The sequence below is a fragment of the Cherax quadricarinatus genome, chromosome 9, assembly GCF_038502225.1.
Source record: "Cherax quadricarinatus isolate ZL_2023a chromosome 9, ASM3850222v1, whole genome shotgun sequence".
NCBI classification, from domain to species: Eukaryota; Metazoa; Arthropoda; class Malacostraca; order Decapoda; family Parastacidae; genus Cherax; species Cherax quadricarinatus.
This window is the reverse complement of record NC_091300.1, coordinates 22,544,920-22,558,917: the sequence shown is the minus strand read 5'-3', so window position 1 is coordinate 22,558,917 and position 13,998 is coordinate 22,544,920. Positions and strand designations below refer to the sequence as shown.

General features: G+C 38.8%; 1 protein-coding gene across 6 annotated transcripts in view; it reads left to right on the top strand.

The window, feature by feature from the left end:
- The window catches only part of Ubr1 (Ubr1 ubiquitin ligase), a 288,431-nt gene that overhangs the window by 61,750 nt on the left and 212,683 nt on the right, over nt 1–13,998 (top strand). For all 6 annotated transcript variants that reach the window (XM_070083324.1, XM_070083319.1, XM_070083320.1 and 3 more), the window contains exons 4-9: nt 4,921–5,069; nt 6,284–6,431; nt 10,451–10,651; nt 10,791–10,973; nt 11,385–11,504; nt 13,226–13,357. In XM_070083324.1, the coding sequence (XP_069939425.1) occupies nt 4,921–5,069; nt 6,284–6,431; nt 10,451–10,651; nt 10,791–10,973; nt 11,385–11,504; nt 13,226–13,357 (933 nt within the window). The remainder of the gene's footprint in view (nt 1–4,920; nt 5,070–6,283; nt 6,432–10,450; nt 10,652–10,790; nt 10,974–11,384; nt 11,505–13,225; nt 13,358–13,998) is intronic.

Here is a 13,998-nt window from a genome sequence, read left to right as displayed (position 1 = left end):
TTCTTGGGGCCCATGGTCACTTATTTTGCAGATAAAATCACCAAAAACACTGTAATAATACGAAATGTTCTGATGGTATGCTTGGATGTTACCACGGAGGCTGGCTGGTAAACAATGCCACCGGCGGCACATGTGAGGCTGGCTAAGGGCGCACATTGGACACGTCTCGGACGAAGAGCGGTGAGCGGGTTTTTGAGGGGTATGCGAGGCAAAATTTTTGCGATAAAAGCGAGCGGTATGCGGATTGAACGTTATGCGATGCGTACGGTATGCGGGGGTTCACTGTATTGTAATAAACATTATACAGTGGACCCTGAGTTTCGTCAGCATCGACTTTCGTGAAATCCGACTTTTGGCAAGTTTTTTCGGCAAAGTTAAGCTTCGCGGTTCGTGATTGGACTCGTGATTCGGCGACTGTCCGATACATGTCCGCCCATCACGGTGCACACAAAGCCAGTTTCCCGCACCATTCACACTCAATGTGCCATTGTTTACCAGCATGTGACCATCACCCCACAGGTTCATACAATACATTGCATAATAATCCATTGTTTTTTGTGCTTGCAACTGCTAAATAAGTCACCATGGGCCCAAGGAAAGCTAGTGCAAGCCCTTTGGTAAAGAAAGCGAGGAACACGATTGAATTCAAGAAGGAAATCATTGAAAAATATGAGAGTGGAGTGCGTGTTACAGAACTTGCCAGGATGTATGGCAAACCCCATTCAACCATCACTTCGATCGTGGCAAAGGGAAAGGAAATAAAGTGTGCTGTTGTTGCAAAAGGGGTAGATATGCTGACAAAAAAGAGATCACAAATCCTCGAAGAAGTGGAAAGGTTATTGTTGGTGTGGATTACCCAAAAACAGTTAGGAGATAGTATTATGCAGTCGATAATATGTGAAAAGGCAAGGCAGTTGCATGATGATCTCGTAAAGAAAATGCCTGCAACGAGTGGTGATGCTTGTGATTTTAAGGCCAGCAAAGGTTGGTTTGAGAGATTTAAGAAGCGTAGTGGCATTCACAGTGTGATAAGGCATGGTGAGACTGCCAGTTCTGAAAAAAAAGCAGCCGAGAAGTTTGTACAGGAGTTTAAGGAATGCATAGACACTGGAGAATTCAAACCCCAACAAGTGTTTAATTGTGACGAAACAGGCCTCTTTTGGAAGAAAATGCCAAAGAGGACCTACATCACGCAGGAGGAAACGGCACTCCCAGGACACAAGCCTATGAAGGATAGACTTACTCTCGTGTTTTGTAGTAACACTAGTGGGGATTGCAAAGTGAAGCCTTTACTGGTGTATCACTCTGAAAATCCCAGAGTGTTCAAGAAAAGTGTCGCCAAGAGTAATTTGTGTGTGATGTGGAAGGCTAACAATAAGGCATGGGTCACAAGGGGAATTCAGACACTGAATTGACCCTGAGATTGCTCTGGAAAGATCACTTCAGTATCCTCACTTGCATAAATCTTATAGGTAAGGCTTGGGAAGGAGTGACTTGCAGACCTTTGAATTCTGCTTGGAGAAAATTGTGGCCAGTATGTGTACAAGAGAGGGATTTTGAAGGGTTTGGGGCTAACCCTAAGGAGCCTATGCCAGTTGTGGAATCTATTGTGGCATTGGGGAAGTCCCTGGGGTTGGAGGTGAGTGGTGAGATATGGAAGAGTTGGTGGAGGACCACAGGGAAGAGCTAACCACTGAAGAGCTGCAACAGCAAGAGATCACAGCTCAGGAAATTGCTGCAGAGGAGGAGGAAGAGAGATGGAGGAAGGTGCCTTCTTCAAAGATTAAGGACATTTGTGCAAAGTGGACTGAAGTGCAAACATTTATGGATGAACTTCACCCTGACAAAGCTGTTGCAGGCCGTATTGGCAACATGTACAGTGACAATGTTGTGTCCCACTTCTGACAAATCTTAAAGAAACGCCAGAAATAGAGCTCTCTGGACAGATATTTTGTGCAAGAGGGGTCCAGTGTCTCAAGTTGTTCCCAGTGTCTTTAAAAAACAAAGAAGAGAAGTAACCCCAGATAAGGACTTGGTACCTGAAGTCCTAATGGAAGGAGATTCTCCTTCCAAACAATAGTGTACACCTTCCTCCTATCCCCTCCTCCCGTCTTCCATCCACCTGGAAGTCTTCAGTAAAGGTAAGTGTAATGTTATTATTTTATATATGTATGTACAGTGGTCCCTCAATAATTGTCCATAATCCGTTCCTGGAAGTGGGACTATTATCGAAATAGACGATTTTCGAATCAATTTTCCCCATAAGAAATAATGTAAATGCAACTAATCCGTTCCTGACAACCAGAAGTATTAAAACAATGTAGTACATAAACAATACAATGGCACTTGATGAATGAAACATTAACAGAATAACACTTACCTTTATTGGTGATTCTTCTTAGTGTATGGAAGATTGGAGAAGGAGACAGATTGGATTATTTACTGTTTGGAAGGGGAATTCCCTTCCATCAACACCTCAGGTACCAATTGCTTTTCTGGGGTTACTTCTCTTCTCTGTTTCTTAATTCCACTAGGACCAGCTTGAGAGTCACTGGAGTCCTGTCTCGCAAAAAAAACTGTCCAAAGAGCTCTGTTTCTGGCATCTCTTTAAAACTTCCCTAAAATGGGCAAAGACTCTGTCACTGTACAAGTTGCCAATATGGCTTGCAACATCCTTCTCAGGGTGATGTTTCTCCATAAATCTTTCCATCCTGCCCCACATTTCAAAAATCACCTTAATTTCTGAAGAAGGCACCTTTTTCCATCTCTCTTCCTCCTCCTCTGCAGCAAGATTCTGAGCTGCGGTCTGTTGCTCTTCCTGCTGAAGCTCTTGCAGCTCCTCAGTGGTTAGCTCTTCACTGTGGTCCTCCACCAACCCTTCCACATCCTCCAAACTCACATCCAACCCCATGGAACTCCCCAGTGTGACAATAGAGTTCACAACTAACATAGGCTCATCAGGGGCTGCCTCAAACCCTTTAAAATCCCTCTTGTCGACACAATCTGGCCACAATTTTCTCCAAGCAGAGTTCAAAGTCCTGGTAGTCACTCCCTCCCAAGCCTTACCTATAAGGCTTATGCAATGGAGAATACTGAAGTGTTCTTTCCAAAAATCTCTTAGGGTCAAGTGTCTGAGGTCACACTAAAGCACCTTTGAAACATTGCTTTGGTGTAGAGTTTTCAAAGTTTGAAATGACTTGCTGGTCCATGGGCTGGAGGAGAGGAGTGGTATTTGGGGGCAAGAACTTTACTGAGATGAACCCAAACTTCTTCAGAATTAGGTCATCCAAGTTTGGAGGATGAGCAGGTGCATTGTCCATTACTAGGAGGCACTTGAGATCCAATTTCTTTTCCAGGAGGTAATTCTTCACACTAGGGCCAAACACTTCATTGAACCACTCGACGAAAATGTCCCTTGTGACCCATGCCTTATTATTAGATCTCCAAAACACACACAATTTTCTCTTCATAACATTGTTTTTCTTGAACACTCTGGGATTTTCAGAATGGTACACTAGTAACGGCTTCACTTCGAAATCCCCTCTAGCATTAGCACAGAACATGAGCATCAGCCTGTCTTTCATAGGCTTGTGTCCTGGCAGTGCCTTTTCTTCCTAGGTAATGTAGGTCCTCTTTGGCATTTTCTTCCAAAAGAGGCCTGTTTCATCACAATTGAACACTTGGTCAGGTTTCAGTCCTTCACTGTTTATGTACTCCTTGAATTCCTGCACATATTTTTCAGCTGTTTTGTTGTCAGAACTGGCAGCCTCACCATGCCTTACCACACTGTGTATGCCAGTACGCTTCTTAAATCTCTCAAACCAGCCTTTGGTGGCCTTAAATTCACTCGCATCACCACTATTTGCAGGCAGTTTCTTTACCAAATCGTCATGCAACTGCCTAGCCTTTTCACAAATAAACGACGTCATAAGACTATCTCCTGCTACTTGTTTCTCGTTTATCCACACCAATAATAACTTCTCAACATCTTTGAATACTGGTGATCTCATTTTTGTCAGCACATTTACCCCCTTTGCAACAACAGCTTCGTTGCTTTTCTTTTTCTTGGCTATGATGGAAGATATGGTTGTACGGGATTTGTTATACATCCTGGCCAGTTCGCCCACATGTACGCCACTTTCATATTGTTCAATGATGTTTTTCTTAAATTCAATCGTATTTCTCACCTTCTTTACCAAAGGCTTGGCACTAGGAGCTTTCTTTGGAGCCATGGTAGCCTATTTAGCACTTGCAAGCACTAAAATGAATGGAATATTATGAAATATTTTGTAGGAGCAAGTGAGGGGACCGTTGCTCGCTGGTAAACAATGGCACACTGGCTCGGAAGGGAAGACCCAGGCGGCTCAGAGCATGAGTACGCGTCCCGGATGAAGGACTATTGGCGAGTTAACGGACCATTTGCGAGCCAGTGTTTAGACGAATTAATAGGACTATTTCTGAAATGGACGGCTTTCAGGCCGGACGATTATTGAGGGACCACTGTACTTGATTTCTCATTGTTTTCAGTATGTAAATCTTTATTTAATTTGAAAAAAAAAAAAATTTATTTTAATATTTTTGGGTGTCTGGAACGGATTAATTTTATTTCCATTATTTCTTATGGGGAAAATGGTTTCGCCATTCGGCAATTTCGTCATTCGGCAGACTCTCTGGAACAGATTAATCACGAAACTCTGGGGTCCACTGTACCATATATCCTGTATTGCTTTTAATTATTCAAATATTAAATATTTGATTTGTCATTTAAATCTTTACTTTGATCTTTTACAATAACTACATTAGGTACAGTGTTCTCTAGGCATAATGAGTAGCTTTCAAGTATGTTTAGTTTTTATTTATGTAAGTACATATATTATTTGTTTACACGTTTCAGTAATTGTAAATTTCATTTCTCAACAGATGGTCAAGCAATTAGATAATCCACCATCACTATGTGGTAGAGTTTTTAAAAATGGAGACCCAACTTATGGTTGCCGGGACTGTGGCATGGATCCCACGTGTGTTCTGTGTGCTGACTGCTTTAAAAATTCTGCACATAGTAAACATAGGTGAATATGAAGTACTTCCAGTTATTCTAATTTACTTGTAATGTTATGTTGTCAAGTTTTTTTTTTTGACAGCTATCTCCTTCAAAGGATGACCCAGAAAGGAAATTTTTTAATCTGAAATTAATAATTTAGGCATGTAAAATGTGGATTTTTTTTAACATTGAGAGGATAATTGTGCATAAAATTCTGTAAATGTAAATGATACGTCATAATTGTGTAACTGCGATTGGTTGAAATGTGGATGATGGTGTCTCATAAAGCATGTTTGCAAGTGATCATAGGAGGCAAGTAGGTACAGTAGTGAACTTGAAGATGTGTGGTGCTACACAATCTTATTAAAAAAATGGTAAGTGCTTAGTAGGACTGAAATGGGGATGTAAAAAAAAAATTGGATCTCTTGGAAATATTGTTCAGTAGTATGAAAAGTACAACAGTGTATCTGTATCCTTCAATGTATTTTTTTTTTTTTTTATCATTTCTTGTATGGGTGCTTCCCAACCTCAAAAACTTCAGAGAGTAGTGATGCTGAAGAATTATCTTTGGTTTTTAACTTTTAGAATTTTTTTTATAAACTAGAATATTGGGAAAGAGTGGCTTAGTGGGAAGGAGAGTGTTGAAACAGTGGAATTGTTCGCTTTCCCTGAGCACATTCAGCGCTGGGTTTTGCTCTTGCCTTTTTCAACTGGGGAAAGGGGCAAGGGCTCACTTCCCCATTACTTTAGAACCTAGCCATGCTAACATTTTAATTTTTTTTTTCAACATTCTGGCTGTTGATGTATGTATATTCCAAATATAATTTATTTTTATATAGCCGGACTTGAGTCCTGGAATTGGGAAGTACAATGCCTACACTCTAAAGGAGGGGTTCAGGATATTAGCAGTTTGGAGGGATATGCTGTGTATCTTTATACGTATATGCTTCTAAACTGTTGTGTTCTGAGCACCTCGGCAAAAACAGTGATTATGTGTGAGTGAGGTGAAAGTGTTGAATGATGAAAGTATTTTCTTTTTGGCGATTTTCTTTCTTTTTGGGTCACCCTGCCTCGGTGGGAGACGACTGACTTGTTAAAAAAAAAAATTTTTAAAGTGAATTAATTTGCTTCTCTAAACACTTTTCCATCCCTGTGACTAGCCTCCTTTTTGTTTACCAAGTATTTTTGCATAGACCTTGGCCATTCTTTTCTTATTCTCAGCCATGTATTATTTACATTCAGGTACAAAATCAGCACATCATCTGGAGGCGGCTATTGTGACTGTGGTGACAGGGAAGCTTGGAAAACTGATGTATTCTGTGATATTCATGTTAAGGGGCAAATGGTACAACACTCTCAAAACCCATTAGAAAAAATACCTACAGATTTGGTTAGTAAATTTGTCTGTTTACCTTTATAAATGTACAGTATTGTTCCAGTTGGAGACTTCCTCTTTCTTGATATGATTGTGCCTTAAGTATAATCTTTCCTGAGTATTTTGTCACTATCAAGTGTTACAAAACATTTGTTGAATTCCACAGACTGATATGGTTGTGAATACTGTTAAAGGTATAGAAGAACATCAGTCCTTATACTACGACTGGAACAATTCACAAGCCCACAAATTGGGGATAAAATTAAATATTTTTGTTCTTCTTGGACCATTATCAACTTGTCTTGATAATGGTTCTGGATTGACGAAAATTCTCTAGTTTTCTCTAAAGGGTTAGTAATAAATTGTTAAAGATAGTTCAGTAACTTACAGATATACAGTGGACCCCCGCATACCGTTGGCATCACATAACGTTTAATCCGCATACCGCTCGCTTTTATCGCAAAAATTTTGCCTCGCATACCGCTCAAAAACCCGCTCACCGCTGTTCGTCCGAGACCCGTCCAATGTGCGCCCTTAGCCAGCCTCACATGTGCCGCCGGTGGCATTGTTTACCAGCCAGCCTCCGCGGTAACATCCAAGCATACAGTCGGAATGTTTCGTATTATTACAGTGTTTTTGGTGATTTTATCTGGAAAATAAGTGACCATGAGCCCCAAGAAAGCTTTTAGTGCCAACCCTACAGCAATAAGGGTGAGAATTACTATAGAGATGAAGAGAGAGATCATTGATAAGTATGAAAGTGGAGTGCGTGTCGCCGACCTGGCCAGGTTGTACAAGAAACCCCAATCAACCATCGCTACTATTGTGGGCAACAGAAAGGCAATCAAGGAAGCTGTTCTTGCCAAAGGTTTAACTGTGTTTTCGAAACAGAGATCGCAAGTGATGGAAGATGTTGAGAGACTTATTGGTGTGGATAAATGAAAAACAGCTAGCAGGAGATAGTGTCTCTCAAGCGATCATAAGCGAAAAGGCTAGGAAGTTGCATGAGGATTTAATTAAAAAAATGCCTGCAACTAGTGATGATGTGAGTGAATTTAAGGCCAGCAAAGGTTGGTTTGAGAGATTTAAGAAACATAGTGGCATACATAGTGTGATAAGGCATGGTGAGGCTGCCAGTTCGGACCACAAAGCAGCTGAAAAATATGTGCAGGAATTCAAGGAGTACATAAACAGTGAAGGACTGAAACCTGAACAAGTGTTTAATTGTGATGAAACAGGCCTGTTTTGGAAGAAAATGCCAAGCAGGACCTACATTACTGAGGAGGAAAAGGCACTCCCAGGACATAAGCCTATGAAAGACAGGCTTACTTTGTTGATGTGTTCCAATGCTAGTGGTGATTGCAAAGTTAAGCCTTTATTAGTGTATCACTCTGAAACTCCCAGACCGTTCAGGCAAAAGAATGTCCTCAAGGAGAATTTGTGTGTGCTGTGGAGGGCAAACAGTAAGGCATGGGTCACTAGGGACTTTTTCTATGACTGGTTACACCATGCATTTGCCCCCAATGTGAAAGATTACCTAACTGAAAAGAAATTAGAACTTAAGTGCCTCCTGGTGTTAGACAATGCCCCTGGTCATCCTACAGACGTGGCAGAGCGACTTTATGGGGACATGAAATTCATTAAGGTGAAGTTTTTGCCTCCTAATACCACTCCTCTCCTGCAGCCCATGGACAAGCAGGTTATTGCAAACTTCAAAAAACTGTACACAAAAGCTCTGTTTGAAAGGTGCTTTGTAGTGACCTCAGAAACTCGACTGACTCTAAGAGAGTTTTGGAGAGAGCACTTTAATATCCTCAATTGTGTAAACCTTATAGGTAAGGCTTGGGAGGGAGTGACTAAGAAGACCTTGAACTCTGCTTGGAAGAAACTGTGGCCAGAATGTGTAGACAAAAGGGATTTTGAAGGGTTTGAGGCTAACCCTGAGAGGATTATGCCAGTTGAGGAATCCATTGTGGCATTGGGAAAGTCCTTGGGGTTGGAGGTTAGTGGGGAGGATGTGGAAGAGTTGGTGGAGGAGGACAATGAAAAACTAACCACTGATGAGCTGATAGATCAACTTCAACAGCAAGAGGCCAGACCTGAGGAAACTGGTTCAGAGGAGGGGAGAGAGAAATTGAAGAAGTTGCCTACTACAAAGATTAAGGAAATCTGTGCAATGTGGCTGAAAGTGCAAACCTTTATGGATGAGAATCGCCCTCGCACAGCTATTGCAAGCCGTGCTGGTGATTATTACACTGACAATGTTGTGAAACACTTTAGGGAAGTCATAAAGGAACGAGAGGTACAGGCCACTATGGACAGATATGTTGTGCGAAAGAAGTCCAGTGACTCTGAAGCTGGTCCTAGTGGCATTAAAAGAAGAAGGGAAGTAACCCCAGAAAAGGACTCGACACCTCAAGTCTTAATGGAAGGGGATTCCCCTTCTAAACACTAACACTATCTCTCTCCTCCTCCCATCCCATCAATCATCACCAGATCTTCAATAAAAGTAAGTGTCATGTAATTGTGCATGCCTTTTTCAGTTTGTGTGTATTAAAATTAACATTTCATGTGGTAAAAATTTTTTTTTTTCATACTTTTGGGTGTCTTGCACGGATTAATTTGATTTCCATTATTTCTTGTGGGGAAAATTCATTCGCATACCGATCATTTCGCATAACAATGAGCCCTCTTGCATGGATTAAAATTGCTATGCGGGGGTCCACTGTACTTTTTTCTTTCTTTCTTTCAACACACTGGCCGTATCCCACCGAGGCAGGGTGGCCCAAAAGGAAAAACGAAAATTTCTCCTTATACGTTTAATAATATATACAGGAGAAGGGGTTACTAGCCCCTTGCCCCCGGCATTTTAATTGCCTCTTACAACACGCATGGCTTACGGAGGAAGAATTCTGTTCCACTTCCCCATGGAGAGATATACAGTGGACCCCCGGTTAACGATATTTTTTCACTCCAGAAGTATGTTCAGGTGCCAGTACTGACCGAATTTGTTCCCACAAGGAATATTGTGAAGTAGATTAGTCCATTTCAGACCCCCAAACATACACGTACAAACGCAATTACATAAATACACTTACATAATTGGTCGCATTCGGAGGTGATCGTTATGCGGGGGTCCACTGTACTTTTTACCTGCATTAATTATCATTTTTTGCTCTTATTGTTTTTATACAATACAGTAAATGTTCTAGTTTTAAATTTTACATGAAGAAAACTAATAAAATGTGAAAATCTGGTAGTAGTATAATATCAAAGGATTTACATGGGTATTACAGAACTGTGTATTCTCTAATTTTTGTCTCTGCTTTTTAATCCATTGAATTATTTAAGAGTACACTATGTAAATATTAGAAGGTAAAGGACATGAAGAATAAATTCCCCTCAAGGGAGGTGTGCCTTGATGTCAGGAAGGGGGCTCTTATCTAAGGGGCTATATTTATCTTGCCCTTCCTTGGATTGAACTGAATACTTCTCAGTTCCTTGGCGTGATATTTGACCCATAAGGGTTTACTTTTTTTCCTAGATTTTTAAGTAGAATAGGCAACACAATACAATCATACACCGCTTTACATCATTTCAGCCTACGTCAAATTCACCTTTACGCCATTTTTGTAGAGTAAATTTCAGTTCAGCGAACGTCATTCGTCTGACTTTGTCACTCGGTAACGTCACCTATGTCATAATTTTTTTAAATGTTTTCATTATTCTTTAAAAAATATGCCTAAACTGTGTTTTTAGTGTTGTTTAAGGTTTAGCAATAGTTATATTCTTTCACAAGTTATTTATGTTAGTTTTATGGTTTTTGTCATCATTTGAAGGCATTATGTCTGGTTTATGTAAAAAAATGACTTGCATCACGGCTCTTGGAACCAATTAATGATGTCGGGTGAGGTATGACTGTAGTTTAAATTTACTAGTAAACAATTATAGCTTTTGTAAAATATGCCTTCCAGTCAGATTTGGTTTAATTACAGGTAAGAAATATTTTGCTCATAATTTTCTTTCCATTCCAGACTGAAAGGATTCATTTAATATTTGATTGTATCCTGCCCTATGCCAAGGAGCTGCTTACATACGAAGAAGGATTTTCCATCCCTAAGGATTTGGAAATTCGTGAATCAGACCGTGAACCTACAAATTTATCCAGTCTTTATGACATTAAAGATACATATGTCACTATGCTATACAATGATGAGACACATACTTATGACCAGGTTAGTAAAATACTGTATAATTTTAGCCCAAGCTTTATATTAATTTAATTTTTATTTTTGTAATTGTGATCATATTAAAGGCTGGGTTGGAAATAGGTAAAATAAATTATATTGTTTACCCTCTCTTCTTAATTTTCAGGTAATTAATACACTGGAACGAGCTATTGAGTGTTCACAAAAGGATGCAGTGGCATTTGCAACTAGTATAGATAGAGAAGGTCGTTGTATTGTGAGGTGCTCTTCTTTCCAGCAGTGTTCCCAGACTAAGAACCTTATGGAAAAGCAAACTTCTCGTGGTGGTGGACGACCACTTAAAGTTCAGGTTAGTAATAATTTTGTATTGTTGGTATTTATATGTAAATGAAGTAAAATAATTCTCATCTAGTTGTAGATGATTCCTCACAAATTTCCTTTCTTTTAATTGGGAGGGGAGCAGTTTTTTCAGAATATTTTCATGTGTACAATAACACTCATGAAATTTAACTTGTAGCTAACTTTAACTAAATGTTGATCTGTAAATATAACACGCAGGTCATTTCCCATTGAGATAGTGACCCAAAAAAGAACACTTTCACTATATTTTACTGTCATCTAACCCATACACTGGCAACATCTGCCACATTGCTTCCCTATCCAACTTATCGTATGTCTTTTCTCAATCCATAAATATCTTAATTTACTTTAGTGAGATGTGATTTTTTTATGTACTAAACCTTATTATAATGTATTTCAGGTGATGCAGACATACATCATTGCACATCAGATGTTTGCATCAAGGTTGTTAACCTGGCTTCATAACATCTTGGAGTCTGCTCAAGCATTCAGACTAATTTTCAGTGATATTGTGAACAAGGTAATGCAGAGATATAATTTGGAGAGTTTATTTTGAAGAAACTAATTCCCTGGTATTAGCTTAGGTTTGAATTATTTTTAATTGTGTGATTATTTTAGGATCTTGTATTGTCTTTGGGTTTACTTGATGCAACTTCTTGGTAATCTTCATTTTCTCAAACTTGGTTTACTTCTGCTGCTTATTAATTTTCTACTAGCATAGAGGCTGAAGTACTCTCAGTATCTCCACACCATGCCTATTTGTGCTATCAGTGCATATGGCTGCTTCAGTATGATAGAAAACCCTCCCTCTGGCATCACAACACTGATACAGACCAACATGCAGTTACATTAAACGATGTTTTAGGGGGACTGGCACATAAACTGATGCAAAGCAAATATTCAGATTAGGCTATATTAGGGTTAGCAGTTATATTGTTATCAATTTTATTAATGTAGAATGTGAGTAGGACCTGTCTAGCATGGGCAAGTAGGCCCTCATCAGTGCTCTTCTGTCTTGGGTTCTTACTCAATGAAATATAACCCTAACTAACCTTGCACATTTTACCTACCTAGAGAGAATTACGATGTACAATACTGGACATAACATTACCTCACTTTATTCTTGTCTTGAAGTTGATTCTATACTCAGAATTTTCTCTGCTTCTGGATTTTAAATAATGTGGTGCCAATTTGTCCCTTCTGCTTGCAGGCTGTGAGAGTTTAATTTAGGAAAATTTAAAGGGACATTAATTGCATCCTTAAAATTAGTTATCCATTTTATTTTTACAATATTTCTAAAATAACAGTAGTTACAACAATTTATATTAAAGAGTAGATCTGTCTTCTGGCACCAGAGCATTAAAGAAAGTATAAGCAGTAAAGATGAAACCTGTTATACCTGCTATTTCCTCTTCCTAAGTGACTTATGATGACAACTTTGAAGGAACTTGAATTCGAGCAAATCACAGCGACTGGTGTGGGATTAATCTGTAAAAACTTCCATTTGTGGCCACAGTGGTGGCCATGCTAACCTCTGTATGGTGTATAGAAATATACCTAATTGGATACTAAATCGTTTTTGAGTCTGCTGGCCTAGTGATTAGCACACTGGCCTGCGAGTTTTAAGACTCGACTACCCTGGGTTCAAACCCCTCCCATTCCATGATTTCCTCTTAATTGCAGTAGAAAAAAATCCTACCACATTCAAGCCTTGCAGGATGGAAGGCTATCTAATAAGTGACAGAATCAATGGCAAAGAATGCTAAAATTAAAACACTTGAGAATAAAGTACAATACCTGGCACATAACTCCTATTAAGTTCATGAGCACATAACTGGTAATGTTAAATAAAATTAATGTTTTTACAAAATATAAATTCAGTACACTTGATAAAATTGCATAAAATTGCCTATGATACTCAAATATAGACACCTTGTATTGTGCCAAAACAAAAGCATTCACATTGCTAAACTCACAAATTATGATGTAGTCACTTAGCCTTAATACCATAATCTGTAAGGATTTAATGTTAAGAATTAATCTAAGTCTGCTGGAAATGCCTAGCCATGCTAGGTGTCCTAGTGGCCCCCTCTGTAATTAGTATTTTATAACATGTAAACCACAAAATACCCAAAGCCTGTAAACCCCACATTGTAACCATTATAGAGAATGAACTTGAATAATATGTGAAAAAGTAAAATATGTAATTGGATAACATGAAATTATTTTGATTTGATACAGGATGGTGGTAGCATAGTGGAGAACATCATCTGGACAGATACCAAGATGTGGAAAACAGCTAGAGTACAATGGCACAGATTATTTATCTCTGGAATGCTTATGGACCAGGAAAGCAAGAAAATGTTTGCTAGGGTAAGTTATAAATGTGAAATATTTTATTATTGTTCTACTCTTAATTTATTTGGCACTTGGATATTAATGTAGCTTTTATTACATAAGAAAAAGAAAATAAATTGTAATTGCTTCAGTCTTGAACTTTTATTGGTACAATAGTGAACATCAATCCATTTTGTAGCTTCTTAAAGTATTTGATCTTTCTTTTAATTTTCTTGCATTTTTATATTTTTCATGTTGATTAAATTAGCCTGAAAATTATAATCAATATTTTGTATTGTTGGGATATTGACAGTTTGGAGGGGCATGTTATATATGCTTCTAAACTGTTGTATTTGGGCACCTTTACAAAGACAGTGATTATGTGCGAGTGAGGTGAAAGTGTTGAATGATGATGAAAGTATTTTCTTTTTGGGGATTTTCTTTCTTTTCGGGTCACCCTGCCTTGGTGGGAGACGGCCGACTTGTTGAAAAAAAAAAAATTGTATACAAATGTCAGGCAGTGTTATACAAACGGGTCTCTCTCTTGCTAAATAAGATACCATGAAATGACCATTCTCATTTATTATGAAAAAAATGATCTAAGCACTGTTCTCAGAAATTAAACATTAAAAATATAGAAATTTTTTTGGAAGTAAGGATAATCACAAAATGCTCTT